Raw genomic sequence first — 18,588 nt, 5'->3', positions numbered from 1 at the left:
TTCTCTCTCTCTCTCTCTCTCTCTCTCTCTCTCTCTACAGTGGGTCTCAGGCATTTCCTTCTCCGCCTCTGTCCTCCCATTATCATCCGAATATCAGTCTCCTTTCATGAGTCATTAGCTGTACACTTGTACCGTACATTTCTCAGGCAGCAAACACACACAACCTCTTTTATTTTTCTGTCACAATACCTCAGCGCCGTTTTTTTTTTTTTTTCTCCCAGCATACCTTCTCTGTCCTACCGATCACTCTCAGATCTTCTTCTGTCATCACAGCGAGCAGCATGGCTGAATAAAACTGTGAATCACTCCCTCACCTGTTCACGTTTCTCTCTACAAGCAGGGCGCAGCAATGATAAAAAAGAAAATAAAAAAAATAACACTTTCCCCTTTGATTATTTTTGTCAGTAAAATAATTCTCTCGGGTTTTTTTTTGTGGGCCTCAAATCAATCACTTTCATCCCTCTGGCGTCTGTGCTGGGAACGAGCCCTCCCTTCACGCACTCAGCGCCACCTGGAGGACAAACTCAGGCTTCTTCTGTTCATCTCAGCTTCAGCCAGCAGTAATCCCCCCCCCCCACATCCCCCTCCCCCCACCACCACCTCGACATCTGTCCAGTCCGCCCGTGTTTCCGCTCTGCGTGTGGATGGATGAGACTCGAGAACAGAAAAAAAAAAAAAAAAAACAACTGTGGAGCCGACGACACTCGAGGTTCAAAAACACGGATTTGAAAGAATTATGGCTAACGGGTTGGACTGCAGCTTTTTTGTGATTTTTTATTTTTTTTTATTTTTTCCTCTTAAGGCTTTGGTCAAATGAGTGTATTGGATTTTTAACCATTTTAACCAAATAAATAAATGTGTAGTTATTGGTTTGACTGCGTTCCCCGTAGTTTTCTCTCTCGCATGCAAATCAAACGCCATCACAAACGAGACAAAATGTTGTTTTGTTTTTTGATGTTACAACACTTTTCTTTATTATCAACATGTTTTAGATTGCACTTTCTTAAAAAATATCTCTTCACAACTTTGAAAACATCTTGAAGAAACTCAGGAATGCCAGGTAGGAGGCGAACCGCACGCTTTCGAACGAACGCAACCAAGTGCAGTGACCTTTGAACCGAGTCGGCCAAAAGGCTCTCAAACTGCTTAAAACTGGGTTAAAGTGTCTTTAAAAAAGAAAATGGGGGGGGGGGGCTTTGACGGCGAGGTATGGCATGGGATCTTCCCTCGAACACCTCCTCTAAACATCCTTCACCTCCACACTTCATTAGAAAAACTATCCTCAGCCTTCCGCTGCTTGATGCTCCAAAAAAAATGTAATAAAAAAAACATGGCATAAAAACAGCATCTCACACTCACTCTTGGGAAACGAGGCTCACCGATAAGCGTTAAAACACTCCGTCGACCGCAAAAAGGGAATAAATCCGCACAGAGAAACACATGTAGGAACACAAACGCACGCCACCGTGTCCACGCCTGCTCTGGTATCACTGCAAATGTAAAGTCACGCAAAGTCCCTCTACTCCTTTAAATCACCTGAATGAGCAACGAAGAAAAGACATCAATGAAATCCTAAACTGCTAAACAAAACAAGGTTGTTAGAAAATTGTGGGCTTTTATTCTGCAAAAGAGAAACCAAACTTAGACATAAATAAATCTGTTAAATTCCTTCATAACAAAGAATCACAAGGTCATGAATCCCCCCCCCAAAAAAAAATAAAAATAAAATAAGAACCTGTCATAAACGTGAGGTTCCTTAACAAAAGAAAACTAAAGGTTGCTCAACATGACACGTCACTACTGCACGACAACAATAAAAACATCTCTTAACCCATGCCATAATGTAGAGCCATCCTGAAGGATTTATTGGTTGTTGTTTTTTTTGTTTTTTTTTTCAAAAAAGCGTCACACGTCCCTCGATTTACCGGCAACGCTGGAGTTTCTTCAATTTACAAAAGTCATGTGTTGTATTTGTCTTACTTTGGTCAGTGACAATAGGAAATGCAGTGGTCAGACATGAAGAGAGGAAGGCGTGTTCTGTAGGACGATAAAAAAAACAACGACAACAACAACGACGACGACGACGACGACGAGGAGAACGCAACCAAGCCTCTTCTTCCACGATTGTATTTCCGGTTGGATTCCAACACCGAACGTTAAGGATGGAGTCGTCAGACGCCACTCGTCAGGCTCGACGGGAGCGCTGCTCAGGTAAGTGGGTCCCGATAAGAAGTGCCCCCCCCAATATGGGAGGTTAACGGAGGAGGAGGGGGAGGGGGTAACGGTTACAGGTAAGAGAGTGGGGGTGGAGGGCTCAGGGAGAAACTACGTTCCCGCCAGCAGCCCCCTTAAGGCTCCACTTCAGTCTCCTCCTCGGCGTGTTTCTGCATGTGCACCAGCATCCCCTGCAACACAAATAAGACCCTCTGAATCCCTCTGAGGCCGGAAGGCGCTCCTCCGAAAGGCACTCGCCCATTTTTATGGGCTTAACGGACATCTAGGATAGTTATAGATAATATTTGTGCAAGTTGGGTGATGTGATCGATACGAGAAGCAGATTTTGGTAACGTAGCCACGCCGTTACTATTAAATCTGTTGAATATTGCTTCTTTTTTTTTCTTTTTAAATCACCCAATTTTTGCAAAACACAATGACGTTTCGGGAATGAAGACACAGAAGTTGCGCCCACAGACTTCGCTGCTCTACATTTCTGAAACTGGGAGTCCGTTTTAATGAGTGATGCGTCGGCAGTTTGTCCGCACTAATAAAGGCACGGCCAGCGTGACATCAATCAAACACGGAGGTTAATTCTGCTGCTGCAGGAACCCGTCAGCTCGACCGCGTCAATAAAACGTGACGCCTTCAGACTGAATCTGTTTGAAAATCTTTGTTGGGATTTAAAGAAAGCAGCAGAGAAACAAGAATATTTGGTGAGCTGGAAGGAAAACGGTCTGAAACACCGAGAGAGAGAGAGAGGCGTCAGAAAGTTTTACCGGAGCTTATGGAGGTGGAAGGAGGCTCGAAGTACTAAATTAAGATTTGAAGAAGTCTGCTGAAGGTCCTTTTTTTTTTTGAGAGAGAGAAAATTATTATCTTCAGTTCTGTTAGTAGCTCAACACTTCCTCATGTCTTGATGACGGTTAGAAAAATATCAATTCTGCCTCATTAACGAGAACATTTACGCAGCAGCTGACTTGTTTATCAGGGCTCGTTAGTTGATGACGTGTTATTTGCGTCGTTAAACGCGTCTTCCGGGTTTGAGTGCGTCTACAAATATGAATATTCTGAGCGGAGCGCCGTCGTACCTGCTTGGAGCTGTTGTGTGCGCAGAAAAACTCCTCACAGTTTTTCCAGCGGCACACGTGCGTCTGCACGTTGGCGCCGGCGTGGTCGTTGATCAGGTGCTGCTGCAGGTGCTTCGTCATCCCGAAGACCAGCGAGCAGCCGTGCCACTGCGAACGCAACACACACCGTTAACCGCTGACAACCGGGGACACGCACACACACACACACACACACACACGCACGCACCAGCGGCAGAAATTGCTGGTTATAATAATTCGCAACCTTTAAGGGGTCTGAAGAGAAATCAAGAGGGCTCGCAAACATTTAACAGGAAACAGAAGCAGGGAAAAAAAAACATTTCTTTAATGCAACATTAGGGTTTTTATTAATAAACCTCTTCGGGCCCTTACATATAAAAAAAATAAAATAAAAAAAAATACAGGTGCTGCTCTTCTCTGCATTTTGACTTTGTTTTTCTCATGCTTGCGCGTCACAAAAAAACAACAAAAAACAAAACATTGACATGATTTCATCCTCCGACAGTTTGGCAGCAGATAATAGTTGTAAAAATCATAAACGTGAACAAATTCTTCTTCAGTCCCTTAAAAGATCAAAATCAACAGTGAAAGACATCTGGATCGTCTTTTTGTAGCAGCTTAAAATCATCGAGGTGCGACATCCGGATGCACGATTAAAGACGCTCTCGTGCCCTTCGTCATCTTACCCAGCAGCGGTACTTCTTCATCAGGTTCAGCTTGACGGCCTGAACGCTGCCGTCGTAACAGCCCGTGTAGATCTGAAACGGTTACAGTTAGTGTTTAGTTTTAAAGCCCAGAAAAAAAACTCGACCTCCCCCACCCCTCTCCAGCATGCACCAATGTAAAAATCCGGTGTCTCACCCTGTTCTTGTGCACAGCCATACACATCACCATGTCCTTGTGTCCTCCGTAGACCTGCAGCTGCTGGTGAGACTGTGGGGAGAATAAGCGTTCAGATGTTCACGTGCCGACGGCCTGAAGCAGCGCCTGACTTTTTAAAACCAGCGTTTAGACGGACGCGGACCTGCAGGTCGTAGACGCGGACCAGTTTGTCCAGGCAGGCGGTCACCATGACTTTCCCCAGGACCGCCACCACGGTGACGGCGTGACTGTGACCCTTGTAGATCCGCACCAGTTCCCCCGTCTGCGACACGGCGTCAAGAAAGCCGTTAAATAACAAATAGATAGCAAATCAAATTCCCGAGTGGCGAGTGGAACTTGCAGCGGGAACTCACGTGGATGTTGTGTGCGTAGACGCACTGATCGCTGGATCCACTGAACACCAGGTCGTTGACCACCTTGAGAGAGCAGAGACACGCGGCGAGGATTTAAAAGTCACTTCTCGGGCACCGGTGAAACACAAAAACCGGGAGAATCAAAACTCGGCCGACATTCGATTATCATCGCAAATAGCTCACTCGTCGTCTTCACACGGTCTCAAGCGTCGTTCTCTGCATTACGTGTGCCTCCGGGGAAATAAATACTTTCAGCATCAAAGCTAAAACAAAAACAAACAAACAAACAAACAAACAAACAAAAAAAGAGTTTCCAACCCCGACCGACCTTCATGCAGAGCACGGTCTTGGTGTGTCCGTCCAGCGTGCGCAGCAGCAGCCCGCTCTTGGCGTCCCTCACGCTGATGGTGTTGTCGTAGGAGCCGACCAGCAGGATCCTCCGGGCTCCCTCCTGCGACGAGGCCAGGCAGCTGACGGGCCGCGGCCCGTGGCACTCGAACACGTCCATCTGCTTGTTGGTCTAAACCCAAGAGTCGCGAAGGTGAGCGTCGCTTCCAGGTTTTGGTCAGACGGTCACAACAGTACGGAGCTAGTTTTGTGTCTTATTTCTTATTCTTGCAGCATAAAAGACCGTTTTTGGAACTAATTTCTTGCATTGCAATAAAAAATTAAAATACATCAAGCTCGTAATTTTAATTGTATGAACCGAGAGTAAAATATTTTGGATGGCAAACAAGTTATCCTTGACATTTCTGTTGCTTTTGGTGACAGACTATTTACTGATTGTGAATCAGACATCTTTCGGTTGTGATTAAAAAGGTTTTGGTCTGACTCGCAATCAAAAGAATTCGTTCGCAATCAAAAGAATTTCCTTCTACATAAAAAAAAAAAAAAAAAAAAAAATACACCAAACTACCTTCGTGCAACAGGTAACTGGATGAAAACTGATTTCACTTCAGTACTACGGCAAACTTTTGTTTTGTTTTTTATTAAAGTCAAAATGTGAGTCTTAAAACCATTTAAATTGCACCGCTTCCATGGTTCTTTCTCCCCCCACACACACACCCTCCCCCCCACACACACACCTTGAGGTTAAAGGTCACCACCGTGCCGTTGGCCAGACCGGCGTACAGGATCCTCCAGCGGCTGTGGAGGCAGAGGACCCGGTCCGACAGGGAGAACTGCTGCTCCAGCTCTCGTGTCTGCGGACGAGAAGGAAACATTACGGATTCCACAATCTCCTCGGCGTGACTCCGAACACGTGTCGGCGGGGGAGGAGGGGCGAGGGGGCTGTTACCCTGAGGTTGTAGCAGCGGATGGTCTGGTCACTGGAGCCCGAGTAAAGGCGGCGGTGCAGGAACGGAGCCGTGGACACCAACAGGCAGCTCACCTTGGAGCCGTGACCCTCGAACACACCGACGCACTTGCGGCTCTGCGACGACGAAGGGAAACGAACGCATCGTTACGTACGTCACGTTTAATGCGGATCGAAAGGTACGAAAGCGCCTCGCGCGCTCGGCCTCGGTCACCCACCACCAGGTCGAAGGCCCTGACGGTGCGATCTCCCGAGCACGTGTACAGGAGCCCCTCGTGGATCTGCATGGCGTTCACCGCCTCCTGGTGGCCCTCGAACGCCCCCTGAGCGGGCACGTCGTCCTCGCCGTGGTCAGAGGACACGTCTGGGAGGGGGCCACAGATTCACCAGATTTACAGACGATGTCGTCCATGTATGAATCTAATCTAACGGCTAACCTTAAACATATTTTCTGAGTGTCGTTTTTTTTTTTTTTTTTTTTTTAAACGTGTTTTTTGAGCATCAGCGGTCTTTATCCGCCACGTTAAATAATCACTCTTCTAAAGCGGCGTGCTAACAGCTCCGCTGTCAGTCAGCTAACCGCTCTATGAATATCTTGCCCATAAAAAGTCATTTGAGCCCCTTCGGAGTCTATTTTAATTTAGTCGTATGACATTTCTAATTCTGGCTGCTCACAACGTGATGGGGTTTTCAGTATTTTTATTTGGTGGTGCATTTCCAACTGAAAGGCTTCTGTAAAGGATAAGTGATGAAGTTCCCGGCAAAATGTACAACTTTACTGAGAAATGTGTCAAAATACAAACTCGATGCGAGCAATAAAGTAAAAAAGAAAAAAATGCAACCGGAAAACAACATCGAGCAAAGCTCAGCCTGCCGCCAACAACACGCGGAGCTCTCCGGAAGGTGAACGTACCTGACGAGTTCTTGGGAAACGTGACGGCAAACGGCATGTCGCTGTGGGGAGAAACGAGGAAAATATAAAGAGTTTCATCCAAATGTTTTTGGCACTATTGGACTCAATGTAAAGGCAAGAGTGTAGTTTTGCGCGCGTGATGTCGTTCCCTCGACATACTAGCAGGTTGGACAGATGTTTGTCTCCCCAGTGGCGCGATCTGTAAGTCGCCCTCTTCGAGTCCGGTGATGGACGAGAAGAACTTCTCAATATTGTCGTGCACGTGGTTTCATTTCATGGATTCTGCACTCTGCTTGATCATTGCAACTGTTTTTTTGTTGGTTTTTTTGCAACTTTTAATGAGATTTTAAAGTTAAATACGCGAGGTGACAAACGATATACATAGCCGGGTTTCTAAATTAAATTGGCTTCATAATGGGGTCGTATGCACAAATTTCCGATCTTTTTTGACGTACAGTATATTTTGCTGCCAAATGAAAAGTGAAATCCCACTTCTTCTTTCTTTTTTTTAAATGCAAAACTTAAGAAACAAACATGTATATGTTTGCTTGGTGTGAAGATTATTTGGTGATTTTTCTCACCTCTCAGATGATTTACATAAATCCATGTCGCTAGTGGAGGAGACCTTGTTGCAGGCCAGGCTCTGTGGTTTAGGTTTAATGAATTCTGGGACCGCCGCCTGACATCCTGCTGCTGCTGCTGCGGCGGTGACGACCTCCATGCTTTCTTCTGAATCCATGTTCACCGTCAGCTCAGCAGGGACCACCGGGGGAATTCCCTGCAGTAGTTTGGGGTGCTTTCGGTCGACCTTCTCCAGTTTGACGGTCGGGATGAGAAGCCGGGGCGCCTTCACGTCGCCGTCTCTGTCCTCCGCAGGCAAACTGGAGGTGCTGACCTGAGAGCCTCCGCTGGGTCTCCTGCGCGGTCGGACCCACCTCGGCCGGGACGACTCCTCGTCCATCTCGGTGTCGCTGGTCTCCGGCTGCTGAGCCTTCTTCAGAGCCTTCCTCTTCTTCAGCTTCCTCACGCGCTTCCCGGCCCTCAGCTCGGACGGCGATGCGGGCGTGTTAAGGACCGGAGGCACCGACTGGCTGTCTGCACAGTCGCCGACGCTCCCGACCTCAGAGTCCCTCCTGCTGGCTGGGAGGAGCTTTATGGAGGCTTTGGAGTCGGGCGCAGGGCCCATGCAGCTCCCCATGGCCTGTCCGGCCTTTTCCGTCCTCTCCACCAGTCCTGACAGCGTCTCTTTGGTGTCTGCAGGCTCTCCAAAGTTGGTCTGGTACAGCTCAGGTTGTCTTTCAGGAGACGGCCTGAAGGTAAGGGCGGGATCTGCAAAGACTTTCAGACGCAAATGGAGCAAAAGCTGCCGATTAGACGATGGAATTAACACGGATTCTCTTTCAACTACTGCACTTAAATGGAAAAACATAAAACCTAGGATTTTCTATGATTACAGGATAAAGATCTGAAATATATATAACTTAATTAATCAAATTTGAGGAGCATGAACTCTTAGCAGAAGCACAATGTTTAAAACTATCCTGTAAATCCTGATTTTAGGATATTTTGGACACAGCAACATCATCCAGGCTCACTTCTACTGCCACCAATTGTCCAAAAGTAGTACAGCATGAAAACATGAGCAGACAGGGATCCATTCTCCAAACAAAACAAGAGCTTTAAAAAAAAAAAAAACCTCCACGTGATTTCTACTGTGACGTTACCTGGTGGAGAAGCTGCGGCGGGAGCGGCCGGCAGCTCGGGCGTGGTGCTGTGAGCGCAGCGGGTCAAACCGTCCGCGGCGTCCAGCTCTGAGCTGACGTAGACCGGCGACTGGGGCTCCTGCTTGATGACTACGGGCACATCTAAGGGGAGACTGGAGGAGGGAGGGGAGGCGCACTCTGCAGCGCGGTCAGGACTGGAGGCGGCAGCGGCGTCCACAACAGAGCAGAGCGACACGGACGAGGGAACGAGCGGCTCCGTTTCTACTGAATCCCTCTTTTCCTCTTTCAGTTTGATCGGAGGAGCTTCCTCCGCGGCGCCTGTAAAAAAAAAAAAAAAGAAAAAGCTCAGTCGACTGTTTGTTTCAACTTCCAGGCGTGTTTACTGCACTCATCACACTCCTTACCTTGCATCCCTTTCAGTAAATCGATCCGCTTGTTTCTCAGCGTGCTCATCTCGACAGTCATCTGAGAAAGTTAGAAAGTGAATATTTCAGGTTGCAAAATGAGGTGATAATTACGTTAAAATGACAAAGTTTGGATTAAAAGTCAGAATTTGTTTTGTTTTTAAATAGTAAAACATGAAGTCACAGGTATATTTTCAAAACAAACACTTGTTAAACTGCACTGATTTTCCCAGAAGCTCCAAAAACAGCCTGAAGAACCAGCCTGAGTCAGAGTTAGGTGTGTGTGTGTGTGTGTGTGTGTGTGTGTGTGTGTGTGTGTGTGTGTGTGTGTGTGTGTGTGTGTGTGTGTGTGTGTGTGTGTGTGTGCGCGCGCGCGCGATAGAGGGTGTTTGTTTTCAGAAGTACCTGCTGTTTGACCACCATGAGACGCTGCACGTCCATGTAGGCGGCCTCCATTGCAGCCCGGGCCTGGATCAGGTTGGTGTCCACGCTCTGCAGGGACCGACTCAGCTCTTCCTCCCGCAGGGACACAGCCAGCAGCTGGTCGATCTGGAAACGCTCTGCAAACGAGCACCAAACACTTCAAACATCGGCTACGTGGCGGTAACACAGTACAAGGATTCGGTTCTTCTCTGGATACCGACCTTTTTTGGATTTGACTTTCCTTCTTTTGCTGTTGTGCTCCAAACACGAAGACTCCACCGTTGGAACGTCCTGCGAGGGGAGACGGACAAGAGTCACCGCCGCGTGTGCTGCTTCGTTTGTATGATGATAAAAAGGTGGAAAGCTGTTTCCTCAACTCACCGCGGCCGCTCTCCGCCTCTTCCCCGTCCCCTGGCCGTCCAGCTGCTCCGTCCCCGAGCTGCTGTCTCCGAGCACCGACTCAGACCGCTGGAGGACTTTCACCGACGCCGACGTCAGCTTGTCCGGCTGCTTCTTCGCCGCTTTGGCCTCAAACTGGCCGAGCAGCTGAGCGACCTCCGGCCGCCGCGGGCCGTCTTGGTTTGCGGATAGGCGACGAGGAGAGACGGTGGATCGCTGCTGCTCTGAGACGTCGCCTTCTCTCTGCGCCGTCTCCGACATGAAGGATGTGAACAGGGAGGGCGTGGCCGCTGGGGCGAGGCTGCTCTCTGACAGGGAGCGTTTTCGGGAAGCGCCCTGGGAGGAGGCGTCCATCAAGGACTCCCACTGGAAACCCTCAAGCAGGGGGATGTCGTCCTCCTCCTGGCTCTCGTGCTCACACGGCACCATCTCGATCCCAAACCTGGACAACAGTCGACAGAAGGTGAGCCCAAAAAATGTAAATAAAATGCATCCACGTAAACCGTGAACGGAAACCTCACCTTGGCATGCCTTTTCCCTTGTCCTGCTTCTTCCTGACCTCCTGGTACACCTGATCCCAGTTCACGTTGCGCCGGGACCCGGAGGAGCTGATGAGCTGCCGCACGGTCGGCTTGATCCCAGAATCCTTTTCGGTGTCGCTCCTGCGCGACTCGCTCAGGTTACGAACCCGCCGGGCGATGTTGAGGTTGGGCTCGTGGCCGATCGCTTTGCTCTTGGAGCTGATGTGCTTGGTAAGGTCGCGCTTCAGCACGGGAGGCAGGTCCAGCTTGGACAGACCGGATGTGCTCGACCCGGAGAGCATCTGCGATTCACCGCCTCTGGAGGCGTCGCTCTCCGAGCTCTGACCCGCCTCAGCGACCTGCATGGCCTCGTCCGGAGCCCCCGAGCCGGTCTGCTTCTCCACTTTCTTCCTGTTCTCGTCTTCGTCCCTGCTTGAAGCCGTGGGCTCGGCGCTCTCCGCCGTAGAAGTGCTGACCTGCAACGACTGGAGAAACTGGCTGCTCTGTGTGAGCTTTTCTGTCCTAACCGCTTTAGCTGCATTCTGCCGACAGCCGTTTTCCTTGTTCACTCCGACCTGAGTCTGTAGCTGATCCGCCTTCTGCTCCTCCACGCCGTGCCGTGCTGTTTCCATCCGATTGTTACTGAGGCTGTCCAGCGAGCCTCTCTTTTCTAACACGCTCTGTCGGGGTTTCCAGAAGGATTCTGGGAGCTGCCGTTCTTTCCTTTGTTGAGGAGGCCCGGCAGACGCAGCCTTGGGTCCGCTCTGCTTTACGGACGGTTTTGATTGTGCTTCAGCTTGATTGGAGGCCTTGCTGAGTTGAGCTCCGCCACTGAGACCAGGAACTGAGGGCGTCTTGCGATCTATTCGCACCGATGGCTTACTTGCTTTCTGACTGGAGCTCCCAGATGTTTGGTTCTGGTGAACGTCACTCTGAGAGCTGCTGCTGCTTCTGCTGCCGCTGCTGCTCCTGTCTCTGGTTTTGGCTGTGGGTTTTTTTTTATGCTGTTTCTCTTCCACACTACTGGAGGTCATCTGTGCTGTCTGCTCCGGTCGGGACTGCCTGGTTTCTGGTGCTTTGTCTGGCTTGTGAACTTTGGGGAACTTCTCCGCCGGGTTCAGGTTATCGTTACCGGGTACGGATTCAAACCCCTTCGTGACGGGATACGGAGACCAGCGACAGGTTTTGTCGAGCTTTGGATTGCTACCAAACGTCTTCTTACTAGTGCTTTGGTCAGGTTCTGCTGGTTGCCCCTCCCTAGTCTGAAACCCGGCATCCTGCTGACCTCGCTGCTCATTGCCTGTATTTTGAAACTTGTTGAAAGGTTGGGAGAAACACCTGGGCGGAGGTGGGTACATATGCTGAGGCCCCAAGTGGCTCAGCGGTCGGCCCCTTTCGGCGTACTGGGAAATATTGTTTTGGCCGTAGAGCCCGTGACTACTTCCTCCGTTGCTGAGCCAAGGCAGTCGACCCTGTTGGTTGCCAGGAAATGCCCCCTGACCCCACGTCTTGTTGCTCCGCCCACCTTGGCTGTCCCAGTTTCCACCAGCAAACTCTCCAGACGCCCACCTCTGCAGGTTGGGAGGCTCCTGAGCGTGCCAGGTGGCGCTCTTCCCCTGATTCTTGTAGTGCCAGGGCGGCGGCTCCCCCGCTCTGCCATTATACTGGTTGTTCCTGTGCCAAGAATAGCGGGGATTGTATCCACCGTACCCCTGCGGTGGCTGCTGCCAGGAACGCTCCAGGCAGTAACGCTCCTTAGCATCATTTAGCCTGTGCTGGAGCTCCTCCTTTCTCCGTCGGTCCTCCTCTTCTTTTGCCAGCTTAGCGGCAGCGGCCTCTTTTTCTTTTCTGCAAACACAAGTCATATATATATTTGACATTAACTTTAAATTAAAGTTAACATTAAAAAATGTCCCCTCGGGGATTAATAAAGTAACTACCTAACCTAACCTAAATTGATGGAAAATCTCAAAAATAAAAATGAATGAAACGAAACTGATCGCCTGACTTCCCATTTAGCTCTACAGAATGGCTTTAGTGTCTTTGAGATGTTTGTTTTTTTTTTTTCTGGCCTTTAACTTCACTGTTTTGGTTCATTTTTACTGACCCTCATCGGCACGCATAAATGTTAGCAATCAGTTGGTGAACATCGCAGCGTATTTAGAAGCTAAAGAGACAGATGTTTTTGTCAGAAGGTGGCGGAGACCAAAAATAGAGCTAAAACAAGGGCGTGAATATTGAACCTACATTTATCAGGTGGATTAAAATGGAGGCATAATTTTAAAAAAAAAACTTCACAACCAAGTCTGCCATATTAACTTAAAACTTAAAAGTGATCTAATGTGCCTGTTTTGTGGTTGCAGCTCGTTTCTGCTGCCGCCAAGTGGCCAAAAATGATGTCATGCAATTTCCTGCAATAGGAAAAAAATAAAGATTTCAGATTACTTGAATCTGTTTAACAGGACTCAGTGTTAAGAGTTGTTTAATGGTGCGACCTGAAGGGATAAAATTGTCTCAACACACATCTCAAAGTTTCCCAAACTTTTTTCAAATATTTCCAGTAAAACAGTGACGGTAACATTGTGTTTTAAGCCAAAAATGCATTAAAAAAGTGCCATTTGAAAAGCTCGTTTTAAAGGACAGTTCATTTCTTTATTAAAATCTATGTATTTATTCCAGAAATCAATTCGTTGTGTTTTCTGCGTGGAAAAAGTATTAAACTTTAGTGTGTCTGAACTTTGTGTGTGCAGTCATGCTTTTTTTTTTAGCCTGCAGTCCTGACATCCGACTCCAGCAGCAGGTCAGAGTGAAGCTGCAGCTATAAGAGGCTCGCGAGCACGACTGGGAAAAATGTCAGACTATACATGGAATATGTACACACAAAGTAGAGCTTCTGAGCGACCGCTCAGCTTTACATTTGTGGTTTAATCTTAAAATAAACTGCAGTATTTTTATAGGTCCTGGTCTCGAGATCAAATTCACCGTGTTTTGTTTTATAAATAACAGGAAAAGAAAAAAAATGTAAGAAACAGTTGCACTTGTTTGTATTACTAAATAAGAATTAGACTACTTCATTTCTTTGTTTTCGGCAAAAACCACAAACTACATTTCCACGTGTTCAGAGGCAAAACTGTCTCACCTGATCTGCTCTTTCCTCTTTTCAATCAGGTCCACCAAAGCCTGGTCGAAGTAGTCCTCGCCGCGGCCGTCCCCGGCTCGCTTGTGATCGGCGGCCTCCACGTTCTGCTTGTGCGTGGGGCTGGAGATGTGGCTGGCGTACTCAGTCAGGCTCTCCACCTTCACCTTGCACACTCTGCACTCGTGTCCGCAGTCCCTGGGGAGGGAAGGCGACAGCGGGCGTTCAATCGTTCCTTCGGGCATCGCTGCGATATTCGTCTGGTTCGTTTTTTTCCCCCGCCTGCAGAGCCTGCAATGACTGGCTCTACTTTCTGTTGCTTCAAAGTCTAAAATAAAGTCAGGAGAGGAGAAATACTCGACAATCCTTCAGAAATATTTTGTCCAAATTTCTCTATCCGTCACAGATCAGGAGGTTGCTAACTTATAATTTTATCTCGTTAAGAGGAAATAAAAAATCTTTTCATCCTGATCTTGTTTCTCCTTTTTTTTTTTTTTTTTTTTTTTTTCTCAGCAGGCCATCGGTGGCAGGGCGAGGGCAGGAGGTGCAGCCGGGCCGGACTCAGGCAGCATGCTCGTGTCCAGACACCACCAGCCGTGCAGCGCAGCGCGAGGACGCGTGGAGTGCAGAGAGGCGCGGCGTCCTCAGCCTAGTGCGCTTCCATGATGGTGCCTGCCGCGCTGTGAGACTCTACACGAGGCAATGTCTGTATTTGACCTCAGGCCGAGTTCCAGGAGCCACGGCACCCCCCCTCCCCATCCGAGCCTGCATGTGTTATTAGACCGAGCCTGAGGATCCCTCTGACCAATCCCAAGCACAGCCTGTGAAACCGGAGGCGAGTGCAGCTGCTCAAATCCTCCACTTCCAAACCTCTCCCAAGTATGCCGTCCTGTGACTCGGATCGGGGGGGCCGTGACTTCACCAGCTCCTTCTCAACTCCTCTTTCAAATCTGTGTCATGGCACGCTGCCATTTCATGACCTCTCGTGTGCAGTTCCCAAAACTCCTCATCAATAAGATAGAGTTACACATTTTTTTTTCACACGTTAGTTCTCAGCTGCACAAACCTCTGCAACAAGTTGTGGCTAAATTGATGCATTTTTATCTCGGGCCGGCTGCTTTATGAATCACCACTACGCTTTACACACATGAGCAACAAGTGCACAGTGTTTATACTCCAATTACTACAAGTACAACTTTGCTTTTTGCTTAAATACATGCCTTCTTTGCATATGAGTGTTTGTATGAAAAATCCGGTATCTTGGCAACAGCTCATCACTATTTGCTGCACTTGAGATTCTTATATCTGAGCGACAGGCCGCATACTTTGAGTAATCTACATGGGAGTCACGAGATAGCCAGTTGCCTTCGAACAGTCGCGCCTGTTGTTCCGGAGAGGTTGTGTCTAAATATATGTGCTACAGTGGAGACAGCTGACCCCTATATCCACTTGCCCAATACCGGGGGACACGTGCCCGCCTGCAACACGTGCCTCTTGACCCAAATAAATTCGGACAAAATGATTAAAACAAAGTCAAACTTTTTGTGTCAACGTTAATAGTTACGTTTATGAAAAGTGTGCAAAATAGGAAGTATTTAACGGAAATGTGAAATTGGAAGAGAAACTCACCGTCCTTTGAGCTTCTCCAGCTCTCGGTGGTGGAGCATACTTCTCATGTGCTCATCCATCTCCTGCAGATATGTGTTCGAAATAATGTGTTTCATTTAGGCATTTACAAAACACTTTAAATTTAGTTAGGTGTTCAATAGCAACTCTTTAATGATCCTGCAGAAGGGTAGTTTACACAATGCGTGTATAAGAATTCGTAGAGGAATATTGATGAACGTGAAAGGTGGTTAAAATATGTGTAAAATAAACCCTATAAAAGAGGATATTAACTAAAAACAATGTTCTTCAGGTGCAACATCATACCAAAACTTCTACATTATACAATACTGCTGTATTTATTTTTGATCGAACACAAATATTGATTTTGTCTACAAGTTGTGTGACTCTACTGCAAACTTATCCCGAGTATATCACATGAAATAATACAGTATTTAAACTTATAACGTAAATCAGGGGGTCAGTTACCTGCTTGGAAGCATAGACTATTTCACAGAGGATGCACTTTCTGTCTGTCGCCATTTTGAATTCACGTGGATATCAGCCCATTACTGTGAAGAGAGAGGATATATTAATGTTAAAAGACTCGTCAATAAGGACACCTTATCTCATGTCACAATATCGACATAATATGAATATGCTGGCCGGCCCTAAGTGCACGTGTTGCATTTTGGAGGCTGACACGTCAGCCGACACAACAGAAGGAGCTCTGAACAACCACACCTCGCCAATTCAACAACATGCCTCGGTGCCGCGGCCCGAATACCAGCGAGAGTTCAACCTGGACACCGGTCTAATTCCAGTCTGCTGATGGAGCAGCTCTGCGGCCAGAAGGCAGAGCATCAGGCCTAAGTCTGGACTTGTTTGAGGTTAACGTCAGCCACGAGTCAACGGCTGGGTCGAGTTCTAACACTGAACACCGCCTCCTCGAGGTGCAGCTGACCATGTACAGAGCTGAGTTTTATCCTCAAGCGCCGCAAGTTTAGGAGTTTTGAGGATGTAATAGCTGTGTTGTCTGAAAAAATGTGAACAAAAAGAATACATAAAAAATAATTATATTTTCTATCTCTTTTTTTTTTAAGTTTTAGAGCTGAAATATAAAATATGCGGTCAGATATACCAGTGTGAACATTTGACAAAGTTTGTTTCAGTTGCAGGATGAATTAAATAAATCCTCGCAGGGGAAGGACACTAACACAATAAAAGTAACTATGGCTTACTCATCAGGCTACTTATCCCAAAGTGGAAAAACTGGCAGTCTAACCTTCCTACAGACAATGACGAGACTCTCATGTAGATAAGAAATGTCCTGCAATTTGTAAGAAGGCCTTTATTAAATACAAATTCTGGGTATAAAAGTAATGTCTATTTAAGTGGATGACAGCTAACCTGGCAGCAGCATGGTGCCACTTTTACTTTAAAATCTTACACCAGTGTCAACACACTGAGTAACTAAAACAGCACAGTTTAATATAGAGTGTAATCAGAGGTGGAATGTAACTTCATGTACTTTTTCCTCCACTACATTTCCCCAAAAGCTTTTAATTACTTTTACGTTTTTTTATCCCCTTCTGTCCAGTGAAAACCATACACCTCCAAAATAATTGATTGTAAATGTGAATTTTTCCAATAAATTGAAGGATTAAATGTTCCTTTATGGGCTGAAAAATTCACCTACTTCTTAAGCTAAATACTTTATTTTTTTTTATTTTTTTTTATTTTTTTTTAAACCTTCTTGGATATGCCGGTAATTGCATTTTTTTTTTTGTCTGAGTTTTTAGATTTTTTTTTTTTTTAGATATATGTAGTTAAAACAGAAAAAAACCCTGATACAAACATATATTGATCTTAAAGATTAAGATGCATTACTGTAGATTTAACTAACCAACAGGACATAAAGTAGTTAAAATAAGATGAACCTAAAAAAAACTAGAGCACTAAAATGCACATTAATAATCCAAAAACATCATATTTAAATGTCAAAACACTGACAGGGAGAATTTACTACTTTTGAGTACATTTTGCTGATAATACTTTCATACTTTTTTATGAAGTTTTAAATGCATGACCTTCACTCGTATCGGAGTATTTTTTTTTACTGCGTTGCATTCGTACTTTCATTGAAGTAAAGGACCCGAATAGTTCGTCCATCACCGGGTGTAACCAGGAGCGTGGCCACGGAGTGGAGAGCCCGGCCGGCCTTCTCATTCGTCAGGCCTATATTCTGTTCATGACATTATGAAGTGCCTCACACCATCGATTATTAAGGTGCATCTGCCCAAACCAGCTTGTTAATGACAACGCTTGAAGTTCGTTTCTGGATGGACAGTTAAAGGTAAAACTTTTTTTTTTTTTTTTTTTTTTTTTTAATTTAGATGTCCCCTTTTTGCAGTTTCACAAATAGAATAAAAAAGGTTTAGCAAATCATAATCATGCGTAAACAGCGTAACACAAAGAGGAAGAGGAACAAGAGGAAGAGTCGGTGGCTCGGACCTTTAAACCACGTTTCCCTGAACTTCCCCCTTAAATGACCGAAAGCTAACTTTAGCTTTCGTCTCGTAAAGTTAGCTCGCCGACTATTAGCTACCCGGTGAACCATTTTTAACATTTGCATTTATTAAGCAAACAAAGTTCGTCCCGCTTCTCCGGAAACTTTTTACTTTCCAGGTGTATCACGATCACGTTTTAACCGAGCACAGCGTCGGTTGTTGTTAGCCTGGCTGAAAGCTAGCTGGACAAATAGCTGCCGTTAAGAGTGCAAGGGGGAAAAAAAAACAAAAAAACACAAATAACAAGGAGTCGAAAAGCAAAGATGAACACACAGAAACCCACCGGACCGAGTCACGACCTGCTCACACTGAACACGACTTCTTCCACAAGAGTTATCGTTCACGTGAACTGCTAGTTAACGGTAAGAGCTACAGCTAGCACGTAGCATGCTAGCTGGCCACACCAGCGTCCCACCACTAATTATTAACTGTTTATAAAAGCACGAGAAAGAACAGCTGTGACGGAATGTTTTTACAGACTGTAAATACCGACACGTGGCTCATGTCTACCTTTAAAACATCCGACTGTGTGCGGGACGACTGCATTTTCTCCTCCATCGCTGAAGCTAACAACAACATCCTCAGCTGAACGACTGCCCAGGGTGCGTTCAATGACATTCATGTTAAGGAAAACAGGATATCGCGTTCAGAGTAGACTTTATTGATTGATCCATCATATGTCACATTATCATATTGATGCCCCTGAACTCAATCCAGTCTCAAATCGACATTTTAATTTACTACACTCGCTTTTTATAACCGCTTTTTGAATTTTCTCGGCTGCATGTTTGGCTGTAAATTGTTGAAGAAGATTGTTGTCAAATCAAATTCAGTACTAAAAAAAAAAAGATTCAGGGATAAAAAATATTTATTTTCAAAAATCTTTAAAACACAACACAACAGTTAAATGTAATATTGACCAACAGAAATTCCCGATTCAAGTAAATCTAAACATTAAAATAGTATTATCACTTTAAGAACCAGTCCAAAGTCCAGCAACATTTTCATCTACAGTGCATC

The 18,588-nt window shown here is 46.4% G+C and overlaps 1 protein-coding gene across 1 annotated transcript; it reads right to left on the bottom strand.

Annotated features, from left to right (window-relative positions):
* Positions 1-939: 939 nt before the first annotated feature.
* znf106a (zinc finger protein 106a) lies at positions 940-18,164 on the bottom strand. Its single transcript, XM_069711585.1, has 22 exons — positions 18,079-18,164; positions 15,488-15,570; positions 15,023-15,084; positions 13,397-13,591; positions 10,258-12,105; positions 9,719-10,178; positions 9,559-9,628; positions 9,320-9,474; positions 8,915-8,975; positions 8,511-8,828; positions 7,368-8,124; positions 6,787-6,827; positions 6,092-6,237; positions 5,856-5,990; positions 5,644-5,760; positions 4,887-5,078; positions 4,559-4,621; positions 4,348-4,467; positions 4,185-4,256; positions 4,010-4,081; positions 3,306-3,452; positions 940-2,405 (listed from the first exon to the last, which is right to left on the bottom strand). The coding sequence occupies exons 2-22, from the start codon at positions 15,539-15,541 to the stop codon at positions 2,349-2,351; spliced, it is 5,142 nt and encodes a 1,713-aa protein (XP_069567686.1). The 5' UTR covers positions 15,542-15,570; positions 18,079-18,164; the 3' UTR covers positions 940-2,348.
* Between the last annotated feature and the right edge of the window lie 424 nt (positions 18,165-18,588).

Source organism: Brachyistius frenatus, unplaced genomic scaffold (genome assembly GCF_029030835.1).
Source record: "Brachyistius frenatus isolate BFR_SWC_R1_liver_20210118 unplaced genomic scaffold, ASM2903083v1 Contig_102, whole genome shotgun sequence".
NCBI lineage: Eukaryota > Metazoa > Chordata > Actinopteri > Embiotocidae > Brachyistius > Brachyistius frenatus.
The sequence above is the reverse complement of the archived record's forward strand: the minus strand, read 5'-3'. Positions and strand labels throughout refer to the sequence as shown.